This window comes from Petaurus breviceps, unplaced genomic scaffold (genome assembly GCF_028583685.1).
Source record: "Petaurus breviceps papuanus isolate PSGF00001 unplaced genomic scaffold, PetGlider_PUasm1.0 38, whole genome shotgun sequence".
Lineage (NCBI taxonomy): Eukaryota > Metazoa > Chordata > Mammalia > Diprotodontia > Petauridae > Petaurus > Petaurus breviceps.
Genome location: NW_027186304.1, coordinates 102,782,847 through 102,799,675, shown reverse-complemented (window position 1 = coordinate 102,799,675; position 16,829 = coordinate 102,782,847). Strand labels below are relative to the sequence as shown.

Sequence of the window (16,829 nt, the reverse complement as noted above, 5' to 3'; positions counted from 1 at the left end):
AAGATATTGTTTTATGTGCTTATTTTCTGTTATCCCTGTTATGGTGCTGCAAAGTTCTGTTGATACCAGTTACCCCAAAAGTTATCTCCAAACTCTCATTAATCTATGTAATGCAATGTCTTGTTAATGTATTTTTGCTATGTAAGGGACATGAAATTTCTTGGGGCTGATGTAATGGTAATGGAAATTTGAAGATCTTCCCTTCCCCTTAATAAAGTCTAAGGGAATTTGAAGACCTTCCCTGCTTTGAAAATAAACTCTGCCCTCTAATAGGCTGGATGTAATCACATAGAACCTGTGGTGGGAGGAGTTTGCTGAAGGGTGAAGCAGAGCCCATAGGAAGCTAGGAGTTAGAACAGCTAGAGAGTGGGCGGAGAGAGGACAGAAGAGAAGCAGACAGTTAGGCTTGTGAATTTGGTTTGTGAGAAGGCTAAAGGATGCTATGACTCTCTGTGCTGTTGTGGCTTATTAACTTCTTTGCTACTATGATGGAATTGACTTTCTGGTTTGGGGATTCAGTTTTCTGGTGTTTGAATAAATATCTTGCTTCTGTCTTCTATATGGAGAGTCTGTTATATTTTGTGATTGAGCACTATGCAGGTATATTTATAGTGATCATGGCCACTGTGAATATTGCATTGGCACTACACTTGGAGAATCCTCCTGTGATTTCATGTGCATTTAGGCTCTGTGGTCTAGCATCACCCAAGCTGAGGTCATCCATGGAAATTCACTGCCTGACAGAGCTTCTGGGGCATGGGAGGTTATTGGTTGGCAAGTTTCTTATTTGGGAAGTCAAGTCACCCATTCATTAGAGTTTATTGGAATCCCCAGAACACGTGGGAACTTTCTGGGTTGCTCATGGCATGAACATCTGTTATCCGCCTCAGGGGTCCATGAAGAAGCCCCATATCAGCAACCCCAGCAAAATCAGCCCTGGGCCTTCTGTATAAGCAGTGGTGCCCTCGCAGCTGCTCCCCAATTACTCTAGGAGTCAGAGCCCATTCCCCTGCCTCCTTCCCCTTCTACCTTCTTCTTACCCCTTTACATTAGGCAGACTGCTTAAGTGTAAAACTAGTGTGGTATTTTTAAAAAGGAAGACAAAAGCAAGACACCAAAAATGAAGACAAGAAACCACATTTAAAAAAAAAACAACTAATCAAGTCACCTCTAAGTTTTCCACTCGTCTGTTTACTTTGTACTTCACAGAAAACAAACATTTTACTGTTTGCAATGACAGCCAAGATCTGAATCCATGCCTTTTACCAAGAATTTCTTTTCTCTGTAATTTCTTACAGATTGAAAAGCAAAAAAATCAGGATAATCCTAGCCAAAAAAGCCTTGATAACTTTAAATGCAGACAGACCCATGAATATTCTGCAGTCAAAAATCAACATTCTTGCTCTTTCAGGCAAAATTATGAAGCTTCTACCAGGTGATTCTATAGATTCCATGACCAGATTGGTTCTAGTGAATGCCATGTATTTTAAAGGAAAATGGAAAGAGCAATTCAAGCCTGAAGATACAACAGAAAAACCTTTCCGAGTAAACCAGGTGGGTGCCTCAGCTGGGATATTAATAATCAGTAACAATCCTCATTCCATGGTGAATGTGGTTATACATTGAAACCTTTTCCACACTTCCTACCATTGTTCCTTACTTACAAGAGGCATGGGATTAGACATTTTTCATAAGAGCATCCCATGATCCTGTGAAACACAGAACTTCCTTAAGCCACATCCCTGACCGCAGCCTCCCCCAGACCAATATAATAAATAATAATAATAAAGGATAGCCTTGGCAATCCAAGGACAAAGACACACTGATCTTCAGAACTGTGCCCCCATCAAGTACCCTGGGAACACCTGGTCCATCCAAGCATGGTATGGTATCTAGAAATAGGAGGCTGAAGACAGAACTCCCAAATGAGTGAGATCACAGATCCCTTTGAGAGAAGACAAGAGCTAGCCAGGTATGGAGCTCAGGGTAGGGAGAGGCACTCAGCGAGAGTATGTGTATATGTATATGCATATGCATATATGTATACATATATAGAAATATATGCATACACAGAACATATAAACACACACATATATACATTATATATCTTATAAAAGAAATAAGAAATATATTTCCATAAATATATACATTCCATGTTATATAATAAATATGTATTTTAAATAAAATATTTACCTAAATAAATGTGTATTTCCTCACTTCCTTTAGAATCAAGGAATCAGGGAAGACCTAGAGCTACATGTATTCTAATGCCTCCATTTTGTAGATGAAGAAGTAGGCTCAGGGGTATGAATAGTGTGGTTTCATAGTATTTAGAGCAGGTAAGAAGGAAGGAAGAAGGGAAGGAGGGAAAAAGAAGATAGGAAGCAAGCATTTGATAAATATCTATCATGTGCCTGGAACGGTGCTAAATACTTGACTCTCATTTGATCCTCAGGAGATATCAGGGAGTTAGGTCCTATTATTATGACCTTTACAAAGTTGATGAAACTGAGGCAGACAATGGTTAAGTGACTTGGCCAGGATCATCCAGCTGATATGTGTCTGAGGCTGGATTTTTGAACTCAGGTCTTACTGATTCAATGTCCACTGCTCTACCTACTGAGGCACCTACCTATCAACCAATCAATCAGATTTATTAAGCACCTCCTCTGTGCCAGCTACTGTGCTATATGCTGGGGCTACAAAAAGAGGCAGAAGAGCCCTCGATGAGCTTAAAATCGAACAGGGCTGCATCTTTAGGGATCATCTAGTCCAATCTCCTCATTTTATAGAAGCCACTGCCAGTGAGGTGGGGTGATTTATCCAATTCCCAGTCGGCTGTGTGACCTTACCAAGGTCACATAGATCAAACTCCAACATGACCAGGCAACAATTTAAAGATTAAAATTTTAAAAATTTAATTTTAAATTTAAAAATTAAAATAAAAAAAAGATTTTGGTAGACTTGAAGCTAACTATAAGTTAACCATGTGGTAGCACAGTGAAAAATCTAATGTAGTCTTAGGTTGCATTGAGAGAAATAGCATCCAGGACTAAGAAGGCAGGACCCCTACCACACCCTGTGGTCAGACCACATCTATAGAATTATGTCTTGTTTATAGTAATACATCTTAAGAGGGTCATTGTTAAATTGGGGACTGCATAGAAAAGTAAAGGGTCTCAAGATTATGCCATATGAGGATTGAATAAAGGGACTGAGGATATTTAGCCTGGAGCTGTCTTCTGGTTTTCAGAGAGTTATATTGAGGACAGGTTAGATTTGCTCTGCTTGGTTCAAAAAGACAAAAATTGGAGAAACATGTAGAATTTGTAGAAAGAAGAAAATGTACTATATTTTATCATACTTTTAAAATTTATTTATATATTATGTTTAACATGAAGTTTCACCAAATTCTGTAATTTCCTTCAAAAGCGATTATGATACAAATAAGCAGGCAAGTGTGAAATGCCAAACACTCTTGCTGAAATGGAGACTTCATTTCATTTGATTAATAAAAGAATTTTGACTTTGGAGTTAATACTCCGAGCATGAAATGAACAACTAAAAATTATTCAAAATTTGTTTGAAATTTAAAAATATTGGGGTGGCTAGGTGGCGCAGTGAATAGAGCCCTGGCCCTGGAGTCAGGAGGACCTGAGTTCAAATCCAGCCTCTGACACTTAACACTTACTAGCTCTGTGACCTCGGGCAAGTCACTTAACTCCAATTGCCCTGCCTGTCCCTCTCCAAAGAGAAAAAAAAAATTAAAAATACCTTTTGTTCTTTTCTCAGTTTATGCCAAGTTCCAAAATAATAGCTAGCATTTATATAGTGCTTTGTTGTTATCTCATTTGATGCTCACAATAATTTTTTGAGGTGGGTGATATTATTATCCTCATTTTACAGAAGAGGAAACTAAGGTAGAGAGCTTAAATGACTAGATAATAGACATATGAGGAGAGATTTGAACTCAGATCTTCCTAAATCTATCCAAGTCACAGTCCTGTGCCTTTTCTCCACAGGCCAAGACTGTCTGCCACACTCCCTTTTATTGAAGTTTTGGAATTCCTTTCTTTCAGGCAAAAGATGCTGGAAATCCCCCATCTTTGTGAAGCTTTTCCTAGTTAATTACAAATAAGTAGCTGCCTCCCACTTATTTTGACTTGCAATATTCATGAATATTAAAACTGTTTACACTAATAGGGATAAGGAATGAACCAATAATTTCACAGATACAGAGGATAAGGAAATTCCCTCAAACAATGCAGCCTAAAGCCTGCTCTGCCACTTAAAGTCTCAGAATGTGTCCTACTGAGAGGCCCAGAACACTGACTTGCTCAGGTTCATAAGCCAGTATTGATGACAGGTAGAACTAAGATGTAGGTTTTCATGGCTCTAGGACAGCTGTTGCTTCACTATACTATCTTGCTTCTGCAAGATAGAATTCACTTCATTTTGTTCATTGTAGGGGCAACTAGGTGGCACAGTGGACAGACCTCCAGGCTTGGAGTCAGAAATTCTCATTTTCCTGAGTTCAAATCCAGTCTCAGACACTCAGTGTCTGAGTGTGTGACTCTGGACAAGTTACTTAACCCTATTTACTTCAGTTTCCTCATCTGTAAAATGAGTTGAAAAAGGAAATGGCAAAGCACTTTAGTATCTTTACCAAGAAAACTCTAAAAGGGATCATAAAGAGTCGGACATGACTGAAATGATTGGACAACAGAAATTTATAGTCTATGTTCAGGACTAAGTGCTCCTGATCTTGTAAATATTTTCAGATCACAGTGCCTTATTGAGGCTGCCACATAGAGACCGACATTTCCACATTTCTTTTCTATGCTTTAAAAAGTTATATCTAGTTCCCTTCTGTGCAGCAAAGTGGCATGGTGCCGTGTGCTTGCCAGACATTTGTGAAACAAAAGTCATAAGGGACTAAAGAATTTGGGAAAATCATTTTGATGATCTTAGCATCTCTTTTCAATAGAAGTAAAAATTGTGTATCTGTCTTTTTAATAGACAACAACGAAAACAGTGAAAATGATGTCAATGAAATGCAATCTTCAAATATTTCACATAGAAAAGCCAGAAGCAAAAGGCATTCAGCTTTATTATGGCAATGGTGATGCGAGCATGTTTATAGTTCTACCAGATGATGTCCATGGCCTGAAAGAGGTAAAGTCATGTTTGATTTACAATGACACAATAAAGCAGAATTCAATACTTCATCTGAACAGAAGAAACATAAGGACTATGACATCACTGGTCATTAAGTCAACGAGTCACAGATCCCAACTCAAGTGCTGAGTAGCATCTCTAAAGTGTTATGAGAAACATTGAAGCTGGATCCATGCACATAATGACAGCAGGCTCCAAGCTGCCTTGTGACTCATGAAGGAATTAGCATAAGCAATAGAGATTTGGTCCTTAATACCATTCACAGGGCAGTTCAAAGTAATTTTTCAGTGTCTCATGGAGATCCAAATCAAGGAAGAGATGAACAATTCATATCTATGTCTCTCCATCTCGCATTTTACCCTGTTCCTCTGCAAAAGTTTCTTAGGCTTCTGATCACTGCCTCCCCCAAACCACCATCCCTTCTATCAACCCTTTTCCCCTTTCTCTTGCTCTCCTTTCCTCCTTCCTACCTTCTAACAGGGCAAGATGGATTTCTATTCCCAACTAAGTGTGTTTTTTATACCTTCTTTGAGACAATTCTAAGGAAAGTAATGTTCAAACATTGCCCCACCCCCCATGTTTCTTTTATGTGAGATAATTTAACATATTCTACCTTTTCCTTCCCCCTTTTCCCAGTTCATCCTTCCTTCTCACCTCTTATTTTTATTTTTAAAAATCATTCCATTATAATCAATTTACACCTGTGCTCTCTTTCTATATATAGTCCTTCTTACTTTCCTAATAATAATAAAGTTCTTAGGAGTTTACACGTATCACCTTCCCATGTTGAAATGGAAATAGTTTAACCTGATTGAATCCCTTATGATTCCTTGTTCATGTTTACATTTTTATGCTTCTCTTGAATCTTGAATTTGAAAGTTAAATTTTCTATTCAGCTCTGGTCTTTTCATTAGGAATGCTTAACAATTTTCTATTTCATTGAATACTCATTTTTTCTTCTGAAGGATTATGCTCAGTTTGGCTGGTTAGATTATTCTTGGTTATAATTCTAAATCTTATTCCCTCAGAAATCTCACATCACAATTCCCCAATTCTTTAATGTAGAAGCTTCTAAACCTTATATTATCCTGTATGTTGCTTTATTATATTTGAATTGTTTTTTTCTGACTACTTGTAATATTTTCTCCTTAGCCTGAGAGTTTTGGAATTTGGCTATAATATTCCTGGGTATTTTCATTTTGAAATATCTCTTAGGAGGAAATTAGTGGATTCTTTTAATTTCAATTTTACCCTCTGGTTCTAGGATATTAGGGCAGTTGTTTTTTTTTTTAAAGCAATTGGGGTTAAGTAACTTGCTCAAGGTTACACGGCCAGGTGTTTCTGGGTGGGTGCTAAGTGTCTGAGCCCGGGATTCGATCTCCAGGTCTTCTCAACACTGGAGCCGGTGCTCTTACTCACTGTGCTACCTGGCCGCCCCGATTAGGGCAGTTTTTTGATAATTTTTTAAAATATTAGTCTCTTTTATTAATCATTGCTTTCAGTAAGTTCAATAATTCTTAATGATCTCTCCTCGATTTATTTCCCAGGTTAGTTGCTTTTCCAATAAGATCATTACAATAAGATCAATAACATCTTCTATTTTTTTCATTCTTTCGACTTTGTTTTTATTGTTCCTTGATGTCATTAGCTTCCACTTGCCCAATTCTAATTTTTAAGGAATTATTATCTTTAGCGAGTACCTCCTTTTCCATTTGGCCAATTCTACTTTTTAAGGAGTCTTTTCTTCAAAGAATTTTTGCACCTCTTTTTTCCACTTTGCCAATTCTTTTTAAGGAATTCTTCTCTTCAGTGCATTTTGGTTGTCTCTTTTATCATTTATCATTTACCATGGCCACTTCTGTTTTTAAGGTATTATTTTTTTATTTGTTTGTTTTTTTGTTTTTTAAATTAAAATTTGTTTATTTTTAGTTTACATCATTCATTTCCGCAAGCTTTTTAGTTACAAATTTTCTCCCCATCTTTCCCCTACCCACCACCCCAAAACAGTGATCCCATTGAATATCCCCTCCTCCAATCTGCTCTCTCCTATATCCTCACCCATCCCTGCTCCGACTTTCCAGTAGGGCAAGCTGGATCTCTATGCTGCAGTGTCTGTATATCTTATTTCCCAGTTGCATGAAAAAAAAATGTATATGTATATTTTAAAATTTTATTTTAAAACTTTGAATTCCAGATTCTTTCCCTTCCTCCCTCCTCAGCCACCCTTACTGGGAAGATAAGCAATTCAAATAGGTTGTACATGTGTAGCCATGCAAAACCTTTCCACAGTGGATATATTGTGAAAGATTGGCTGTATTTTCCTCCATCCTATCCCTCCCCCTGCTTGTTCTATTCTTCACTTTGACCCTGTCCCTTTTCAAAAGTGTGTGCTTCCAACTTCCCTACCCCTCAACCTGCCCTCCCCTCCATCATCCCCCCTCTCTCCTATTCTCCTGTAGGGCAAGATACCCTATTTAGTGTGTATATCATTCCCTCCCTAAGCCAAATTCAATGAGAGTAAGGTTGACTCATTCCCTTTTGCCTTCCTGTTCTTCCCCTCCATTGTAACAGTTTTCCCTTGCCTCTTCTATATGAGATAATTTACCCCCATTCTGTCTCTCCCCATCTCCTCTCATTATATTCCTCTCACCTCTCAATTTCATCTTTTAAATATCATCCCTTCCTATTCAATTGGTCCTGTGCCCTCTGTCATGTATACCTGTACACATATATACACACACTCACATATGTATTCATATGCCCATATACCCTCCTATATAGACATATATGTACATATACATACACACACATATATATGTATATATATACATATATATACACACACATTTATATTCCCTTCAACTATTCTCATACTGAGAAAAGTTTCATAAGTTACAATGATCATTTTTCCATGTAGGAATGTTAATAGTTAAACTTTGATAAGTTCCTTATGATTTCTTTTCCCTGTTTACCTTTTCATGCTTCTCTTGCTTCTTGTATCTGAATGTCAAATTTTCTCTTCAACTCTGTTTTTTCATCAAGAATGCTTGAAAGTCCTCTATTCCACTGAATGACCATATTTCCCACTGAAACATGATACTCAGTTTTTCTGGGTAGGTGATTCGTGGTTTTAATCCCAGCTCCTTTGACCTCTGGAATATCATATTTCAAACCCTTCGATCCCTCAGTGTAAAAGCTGCCAGATCCTGTGTTATCCTGATTGTGTTTCCACAATATTGAAATTGTTTCTTCCTAGCTGCTTGTAATATTTTCTCCTTGATCTGGGAACTCCGGATCCTGGCTATAATATTCCTAGGAGTTTTTTTTTTATCTTTTTCAGGAGGTGATTGGTGGATTCTATCAACATCTATTTTGTCTTCTGGTTCTGAAACATCAGAACCAGAATTTTTCTTGAGAATTTCTTGAAGGACGATTTCTAGGTTCTTTTTTTGATCATGGCTTTCGGTTGTCCAATAATTTTAAAATTATCTCTCCTAGATCTATTTTCCAGTTCAGTGGTTTTTCCATTGAGGTATTTCTCATTGCTTTCTATTTTTTCATTTGTTTGGATCTGTTTAATAGTATCTTGATTTCTCATAAAGTAACTAGCTTCCATTTGCTCCAATCTAATTCTGAAAGAGTGATTCTCTTCAGTGAGCTTTTGAGATTCTTTTTCCATATGGCAAATTTGGCTTTTTAAGGAATTCTTCTCCTCATTGGCTTTTTGAGCCTCATTTGCCATTTGAGTTAGTCTATTTTTTAAGGTGTTTTTTCTTTAGTAAGGTTGTTGACTCTCTTTTCATGATTTTCTTGCATCATTCTCATTTCTCTTTCCAGTTTTTCCTCCACTTCTCTTACTTGGTTTTCAAAATCTGTCTTAAGTTCCTCTATGGCCTGTAACCAATTCATATTTTTCTTGGAAGCTTTTGGTGCAGGGGTTCTGACTTTGTTGTCTTCCTCCTGCTCTATGCCTTGATCCTTTTTTTCCCCCAAAAAGGAATAAAAGTCGACTGCTGTGCTTGCCCACTTCCCCTGCTTGCTCATGTTGCTACTCAACCACTTGACTCTTGAGCTTTTTGCCACAGTAGAACTCTGCTTTCAGAGAGGAGAGCTTTGTTCCAAATCACTGGGGTTTTCTCAGCTGCTGGAGCTATTAGTTGGGTGCTCTCAGAGGCCTCCACTGGCTCTGGCACACTGGTCACGCACCCCAGGATATCCACCTTAGACTGCAATCCAGATCCAAGCAGGTTAAAACAAGAGCGATTACCCCTCAGACTGGTTACTTGGTCCCCCTAAAATCTGCAGACCAGGAACTCTGAAGCAGCCACACAGCTATGGCTGCTGCGCCTCAGCCGTTTCTCACCCTGGGGGCAGAGTCTGGACTACACTCCCAGACTCCCTATTCCCAAAGTCCACTGACCTCTCACTTTGTCTTTGGCATTTATGGGTTAATAATTCTGGAAACCACCCCAGCTTCTGGTGGTCCACTCTCCCGATGTCCCTCTAAGCTGTGGCTGGTCAGGCCACTCTGAGGCTAAAACCTCAGACTCATGTGTGGCTCAGCTCGGCTGCCAGCACACTGCGCTGGACCCTTCCTGCTGGTCTGCCGGCTGTCTTCAGTGGGAGGTTAGTTTCTCTCTGTAACTTTGTGGGTTTTGTAGTCTAAAATTTGTTTGGAGTCATTTTTTACATGTATTGGAGGAGGTGGAAGCAGAACCCCTGTGGATGTCCTGGTTCTTCTCCACCATCTTGGCTCCACCCCAGGTGTAATTTTCTTCTATATTCTGTGCCTCTTTTGCAAAGCTGTTGACTCTCTTTTCATGGTTTTCTTGCATAATTCTCATTTCTTCTCCCAATTTTTCTTCTACTTCTATTTTTTGATTTTTGAGCTCTTTCAGGAATTCTTTTTAGGCCTGTGAGCAATTCACATTTTTCTTTGATACTTTGCATATACCTATTTTGTCTTTGTTGTCTTCTGAGTTTGTGTCTTAATCTTCCTTGTTACCATAGTAACTTTCTATGGCCAGGTTCTTTTTTTGTTGTTTGTTCACTTTTCTGGTCTATTTCTTGATCTATATTAAAGTTGGGTTCTAGTCTCATGGTGGAGGAAGCACTATACCAAACTTCAGACCTTTCTTGCTTCTGTTTTCAGAGCTAACTCCAGGGGTCTGTAGGTGTTCAGTTCTTCCAAGGTGGTATGTTTTAAGGAGAGGTGTAGTCACTGATCATCTGGCCTATGCTGTGGTCTATGAATGACTAAAACACTCTTCTCAACCTTGGAACAGGGAACAGGGTCTGCACCCCTGCAGCTTTGTTCACTAGTGAGTTAGTGATCCTCTTAGTTCTGGGACTCAGAACTGTGTATGGGCAATGTGACAGAGTCCTGCACCCAGTGTCAAGAAAGGGTATCCTGTAATCTCCTTCTATCCAGTTGTCCAACCCTCTTACCATCTGTGGGTTGAGAGCTCTTGGAGCTGCTGCTGCTACTAATGAACTACCTCCAAGTCCTGCTGCTGGCACCCTGGCACTGTTTTGCTGTGGGTATGTACTTGGCTCTAAGCACCATCCCATTGAGACTGACTTTTTCTGCTCACCTCCTGAGTTGTCTCGGGCTAGAAAATTGTTTCACCCTGACCTTTTGTTACTTCTGCTGCACCAGAATTCAATTTGAGATGTTATTTTAATGTTGTTTAGAGAGGAATTTGGGGGAGCTCAAGTGAGTCCCTGCCTTTACTCTGTTATCTTGTCTTCACTTCTTTACCTTCCCCTTCTAAATTTAAAACACAGTCTTTTAAAAGCAAATTAAATAGAGAAAAGCATATTCACACATTGTCCTAGTCTGAAAATACCGTGTTTCCCCAATAATAAGACACTGTCTTATTAATTTTTTTGGACAGAAAAACACCAGAGGGCTTATTTTCAGGGGAGGGCTTATTTTAATGAACATTGACAGCAATTTTAATAAACAGGTAAATGTGAACAAAAAAATATACCTTTATTCAATAATGAATTCAATAAAGAACAGGATGACGCGCTCACTGCTGCAGCTCTGATTGGATGCAGCTCGGAGCACTGCGTGCGTTTCACCCGGGGGGGGGGGGAACGGTGCATACAGAGGGTACCGTAATGTAGCGTGTAGCGCAGGGGATCACCTTCACTACAGTAGCAATCTCAATAGGGCTTATTTTCGGGGGAGGGCTTATTTTAGAGGAATCTTACACAGTAAGGGGAGGGCTTATTTTCGGGATAGGTCTTATTATTCAGTATATACACGGTATATACTGAATGAGAAATACATTTTCACACTAGGACAATGTATGACTTTGTCAAGAAGTGATGGAATAATGCTTATTTCTGCTTATTTTCCACCTAGGTTAGAAGACACATACTATAGATAGATAGACAGACAGACAGACAGACAGACAGACAGACAGACAGACAGACAGATAGATAGATAGATAGATAGATAGATAGATAGATAGATAGATAGATAGATAGATAGATGTGTGTGTATAAATATACTATATATATATAGCATGGGTATGTGTGAGTGTGTTAGTAGATCCTGTTTGTATGTAACGGAGGTATCAAAGGTTTTAAATTTCTATTGTGAGGCTGAAAAAGGATTGTGTCTATAGGAAGCAAACATTGATGTTAAGAGTCAATGGAAATTCATCTAACTATAGAGCAATGGGAGTTCCTACCCTTTGTTAAAAGCTATACCTTCATTACTTTGCCTGGTGGGGAGGGAAAGGGGTATTCCTAGAGATGCAGGCAACGGATTCTGAACTTTTGTTTTTATCTAATCACAATTTGCTTTCTTCTGGAAACTGCCCTTTACATGGCAGAAACCAATCCCAGAATATCAGAGCTAGACGGGACCTCAGATGTTGACACATGCCTGATAAAGAAGGCCGTCCACTCTATGTGCTCTCCACATGTAGTCTGTCAAGACAACTCATGACAGAGAAACCATTACCCCATAGGGCAACTCATTCCTCTTTGAAGTAGTTGTAATTATCAATTGGTTTTTCTTTGTATCAATTCTATACTGGTCTCTGCAACATCTGTCCTATATTCCTAGTTCTGCCCTCTGGAACTAAATAGAACAAGTCCAATTCCAGCCTTCCATATGACAACCATTCAGATATCCTGTCCTTTTAAAGTTTTCTCTTCTCTAGTCTAAAATTCCTATTTCCCTTGATAGATTCTCATATGCTATTATTTTGAGACCTTTCACCATTCCATAGATAGCCTTCTAGAGAGATATTCTATAACTGCTCATCTTTCTATAGATACTCTCCATTTTATCAATGTGACAACCAGAATTCAATGCCATCCTCTACATGTGATCTGACTAGGGCAGATCTTAGTCCTGGACACTATCAATTTTAAAATCAATCCTAAGATCAAAATGCTCTTCCACAGGGTGGAACTGGTTCTTATAAAAAGGAACTAATAGCCATTCCTTATGCATCCATTCATGGCTTGTCTCCTTGTTTTAATATGAATTTTCCATCTGTGATTGTTTTCAAATAGTCACTCATCATTTCCAATTTTTAAAATCGTTCACATCTGCCATCCACTTATCTATTGGGGGAATGGTGCCAAGTATTACATATGCATGTCAATTCTTATAATGTCTTGAATAGTAATAGCTACTATTATTGCATAGACATTGCCTAAGCATACATTTACATAAACTCATAGATTACTAATGGTGGAAGGGACTTCAGATCACCCAGCCTAGGCTAGCCCACACATTCTATAAGGGAAGAAAGAGGTCAAATGAGATTTCCAAGTTCATGCAGCGGAGTGGTATGTATAGGTATGTAAGTTAGGCCTAAACACCACTGCAGATGATTAAGAGGCACACAGAAGCACTTTGCACACTTGTTTTTCACAATTCCCCATCAGGCAAACTCTGAGGCTGAATATTCAATGTCATCCATAATACAATACTAATTCCAAAGGCAAATGGAGTCAGAGGATCTAAAAGTGTATTTTAGACTTGATTTTATGACCCAGTATTATCATATTGTTGTCAATTGTATTTCCAAACAAGGAATGAAAAAAATTATCTTGGTATTCAAAAAGAAAACTGAACATAAAAAATAAAGCTATGTTCTGTTCATGCCTTTCCTTTTTTATATCATAATGATTTCTGGGGAAAAGAATTCTTCCTCAGCCCTCAGGTTAAACTCTTCTTTGTAGCAAAGATGTATAGGTAAGCTAAAAGCATCCCTTCCAGGGACTACAATAGACATTCTATGTGCACTATTATGTACTGATGTTCTCCCCATAGTCCTGGGCTTCCCTTCCATGAGGAAGTTGGTTAATACCAGTGGGAGGAAGCTGTCTTTCATTATGTGTTCTCTGGATCTTTGCTGGCTTTTCAATTACTCAGAGTTGAACTCCATTTAGTGATTTTTTTATTTACACAAATGGAGTCCTACATATTGTTCTTTTGATTCTGCTTATTTCATTCTGCCTCAGTTTGATCCATTTCTCCATATTTCTCTGCATTCTTCATTTCTTTGTCTTCACAAAAATGTTACTTTATGTTTACACACCAGAGTTTTTCAGACATTCACCAGTTGATCCAATCCCATTTTGTTTCCCCTTCTTTTCTACCACAAAGACTGCTACTAGGGATATTTTGGTCCATATGGGGCCTTTGTTTCCATTGTTTTACTTTGCTGAGGTATATGCACAATAGGAGAATCACAGAATGAAAGAGTAAGGACAATATAGTCACTTTTCTTACACAATTCTGAACTCATCTCCAGAACTGTTGAATCAGTGTAGAGTTCTATGAACAGTGAATAAGGATATGTTAATTTCCAATAATCTCTCCATTATTAGCTGTTCTCATTTTTGGTTACCTTTGTCAATTTACATAGTGTGAGGTGAGATCTTAGAGTTGTAATCTGAATTCTCCATCAATGATTTTTTTCAAATAATCACTCTTTCTTTTCTTTTCTTTTTTTTGGGGGGGCTTTTTTTTGGTCTTTTTGGAGGGAGGAAGGTAGGGCAATTGGGATTAAGTGACTTGCCCAAGGTCTCACAGCTAGTGTTAAGTGTCTGAGGTCAAATTTGAACTCAGATCCTCCTGACTCTAGGGCCAGTCCTCTATTCCCTGCACCACCTAGCTGCCCCTCACTCTCTATTTTCAATTGGAAATTGTTTATACTCAGTTATCTATTAGGGAAATGGTGCTATTACATATTCATGTCAATTCTTATGATATCTTAAATAGTACACTTTTATCTGTGATATTTATGCAAATGTTTTCATATTTAAATTCCCTAATTATTCTGTCTTTAGCAGTTTGGGAATTTCTAAATAATTATATACTGCCTTCTCTGTGCTGCTATGATTATGACAGTTCACAAACTGAATACATTCATTTCCTTTTAAAGTTGACAAATATTTACTATTTTTCTCTCCCTCCTTCTTCCACTCCTAATAACCCCCCAAAAAAAGAAAAACAAATATGTAACAAATATGCATAATCATGAAAAAATACAATTCTACATTGGTCCTGTCTAAAAGTATATCTCAGATTACATGTTAAGTCCATAACTTCTCTGTCGAGAGGTGGATACCGTCCTTTATCATCAGTCCTCTAGAATCATAGTAAATCAATGTGTCTATCAGAGTTCTAAGTCTTTCCAAGTTGTTAATTTTTATAGTATTATTGTTATAGTATAAATTGTTCTCCTGGTTCTGCTCCTTCCTCTTTGCATCAGTCCATAAGAGTTTTCCCAGGTGTCTCTGAAACTGTCTTCTTATCTCTTTTTGATGTCACTGAACAATTTTTTTCTTTTCCTTTTAGATATTTTTAATGACTCTCTATTTTTTGTTCCATAACTCTAGCTGGAAAAGACAATCACTTATGGGAAGTTGAGTGATTGGACTCATGAAGATATGATGGAGATGTATGATGTGCAGCTGTACCTCCCCAGATTCAAGCTGGAGGAGAGCTATAACCTCAAATCAACTTTGATCAGCATGGGGATGAGCGATGCTTTCAGCACAAGCCATGCTGACTTTTCAGGCATGACTGAGAGAAAAAAACTATTCTTATCAGAAGTTTTCCATAAATCTTTTATAGAAGTCAATGAGGAAGGTACTGAGGCAGCAGCAAGTACTGCAGATGAGTTTTCAGTTCGTACAAAACTCCCTTCCATAACATTTAATGTGGATCACCCATTCCTATTTTTCATTAAGCACAATAAAACTAACAGTATTCTCTTCTATGGAAGAGTCTACTCCCCCTAGATGTTGCCTCTCAGTCACGTGGCAAAATCAACTTCCAGTTCTAGAAATGCACCAAAAGATGGGAATATTCATTTAACCTGAAAAACTCCATGACCACTTGACTCTCCTTTATGAATCCTAGTTAATAAGGAAGTTATGATATAAATAATTTTGAAATCTGGCATGTTGTAAAAGGTGCCACCTTTGAGCCCAATTAATACCCAGAACTATAATTTTGATGTTTATAATTCTGGTATTTCTTGTTATATCATTATAGTAAATTGCATTGTCTGCCATTATCTTCTTTTAACATTTTGTGTTATGCCATTTGGGAGACTCAGACATTCTTGATCTATCTACCTGACATTGTGGCTACTATTTACTAGATCATTTATCTCTTCCTGTTTAAAAATTATCCATCCATCATTTGGCCAAAGAATTAAGAAAAAGAATCACCAAAATCTTTGTCTTGTGACATGGGCTCAAGGATGTCAATTTATTCAGTAATTCTCCAGAGCTGGTGCTCCCTGATAAAGTAAGACATTCAAGAATGTCAGTGACTTTTCATTATATACTATGGACAAATTCCTTCCTTTTTTAGACATGTAAGCTTTTAAAGAAGGTTTGGTAAACAAAATATATGTTCAGATATATGATTAACAGCAACTAATTTAGCAAGCATTTGTAGAGTCTATTATATGCCAGACACTGACCCCAGATAGTGAATCTTTTGGCCAGAGGAATTCCTTAAGTACATCACCTAAAGTATGGAACTGGTGCAAGCTCTATAATTGTTGCCATTAGCAAGACAGACAAAATCACTTACCTCTTGAAATATTGATGTATGAGTATTATTATTCACGTTCTTGAGTAGTGTTATTCAAATTCTTGGCTGTTAACTGGTTTTGTGGGAAAAAAAACAAACAAACGCAATTCACAAATTTTTATTAGTGGTTTTAGCAGGTAATATTCTATTTCTGGAGACCTACTAGGGTCAACTGCTAAGTTGCTTTTTTTCCTATAAATTTTAGAAGCATCAAAATGATTAAATCTCTCTTGTTTGTAAAATGTAATTTGTAAAATTAGTCAAATGTCTACTCTTCCATTTAAATATATGGGCAGCTGTAACAGGAAAATGACTCCTGGAGAAGACATGGTGCTGTATTTTAAAATGACATTTTATTGTAAGAGTATCACAGCTACAACTTTATGGACTTTTAAACATGCTTTATTTGTATGCCCACTGTCTTATATTAATGACAGTCAAATAAAATGGATAATGATTTTTTTGGTGTTTTTTTATGGTGGTGTTTTGATCAACTTAGTCATTTAGGGATTTTATATTATTTTGGTATGGGAATAGAGACAAGTAATGAATAGACTGAAAG

The 16,829-nt window shown here is 37.7% G+C and overlaps 1 protein-coding gene across 1 annotated transcript in view; it reads left to right on the top strand.

Annotated features, from left to right (window-relative positions):
- The window catches only part of SERPINB10 (serpin family B member 10), a 36,000-nt gene extending 19,423 nt beyond the window's left edge, over window positions 1–16,577 (top strand). Inside the window, exons 6-8 of the mRNA XM_069100217.1 lie at window positions 1,412–1,554; window positions 5,020–5,175; window positions 15,058–16,577. Coding sequence (XP_068956318.1) covers window positions 1,412–1,554; window positions 5,020–5,175; window positions 15,058–15,462 — 704 coding nt within the window. The 3' untranslated portion in view covers window positions 15,463–16,577. The remainder of the gene's footprint in view (window positions 1–1,411; window positions 1,555–5,019; window positions 5,176–15,057) is intronic.
- Window positions 16,578–16,829: the final 252 nt, after the last annotated feature.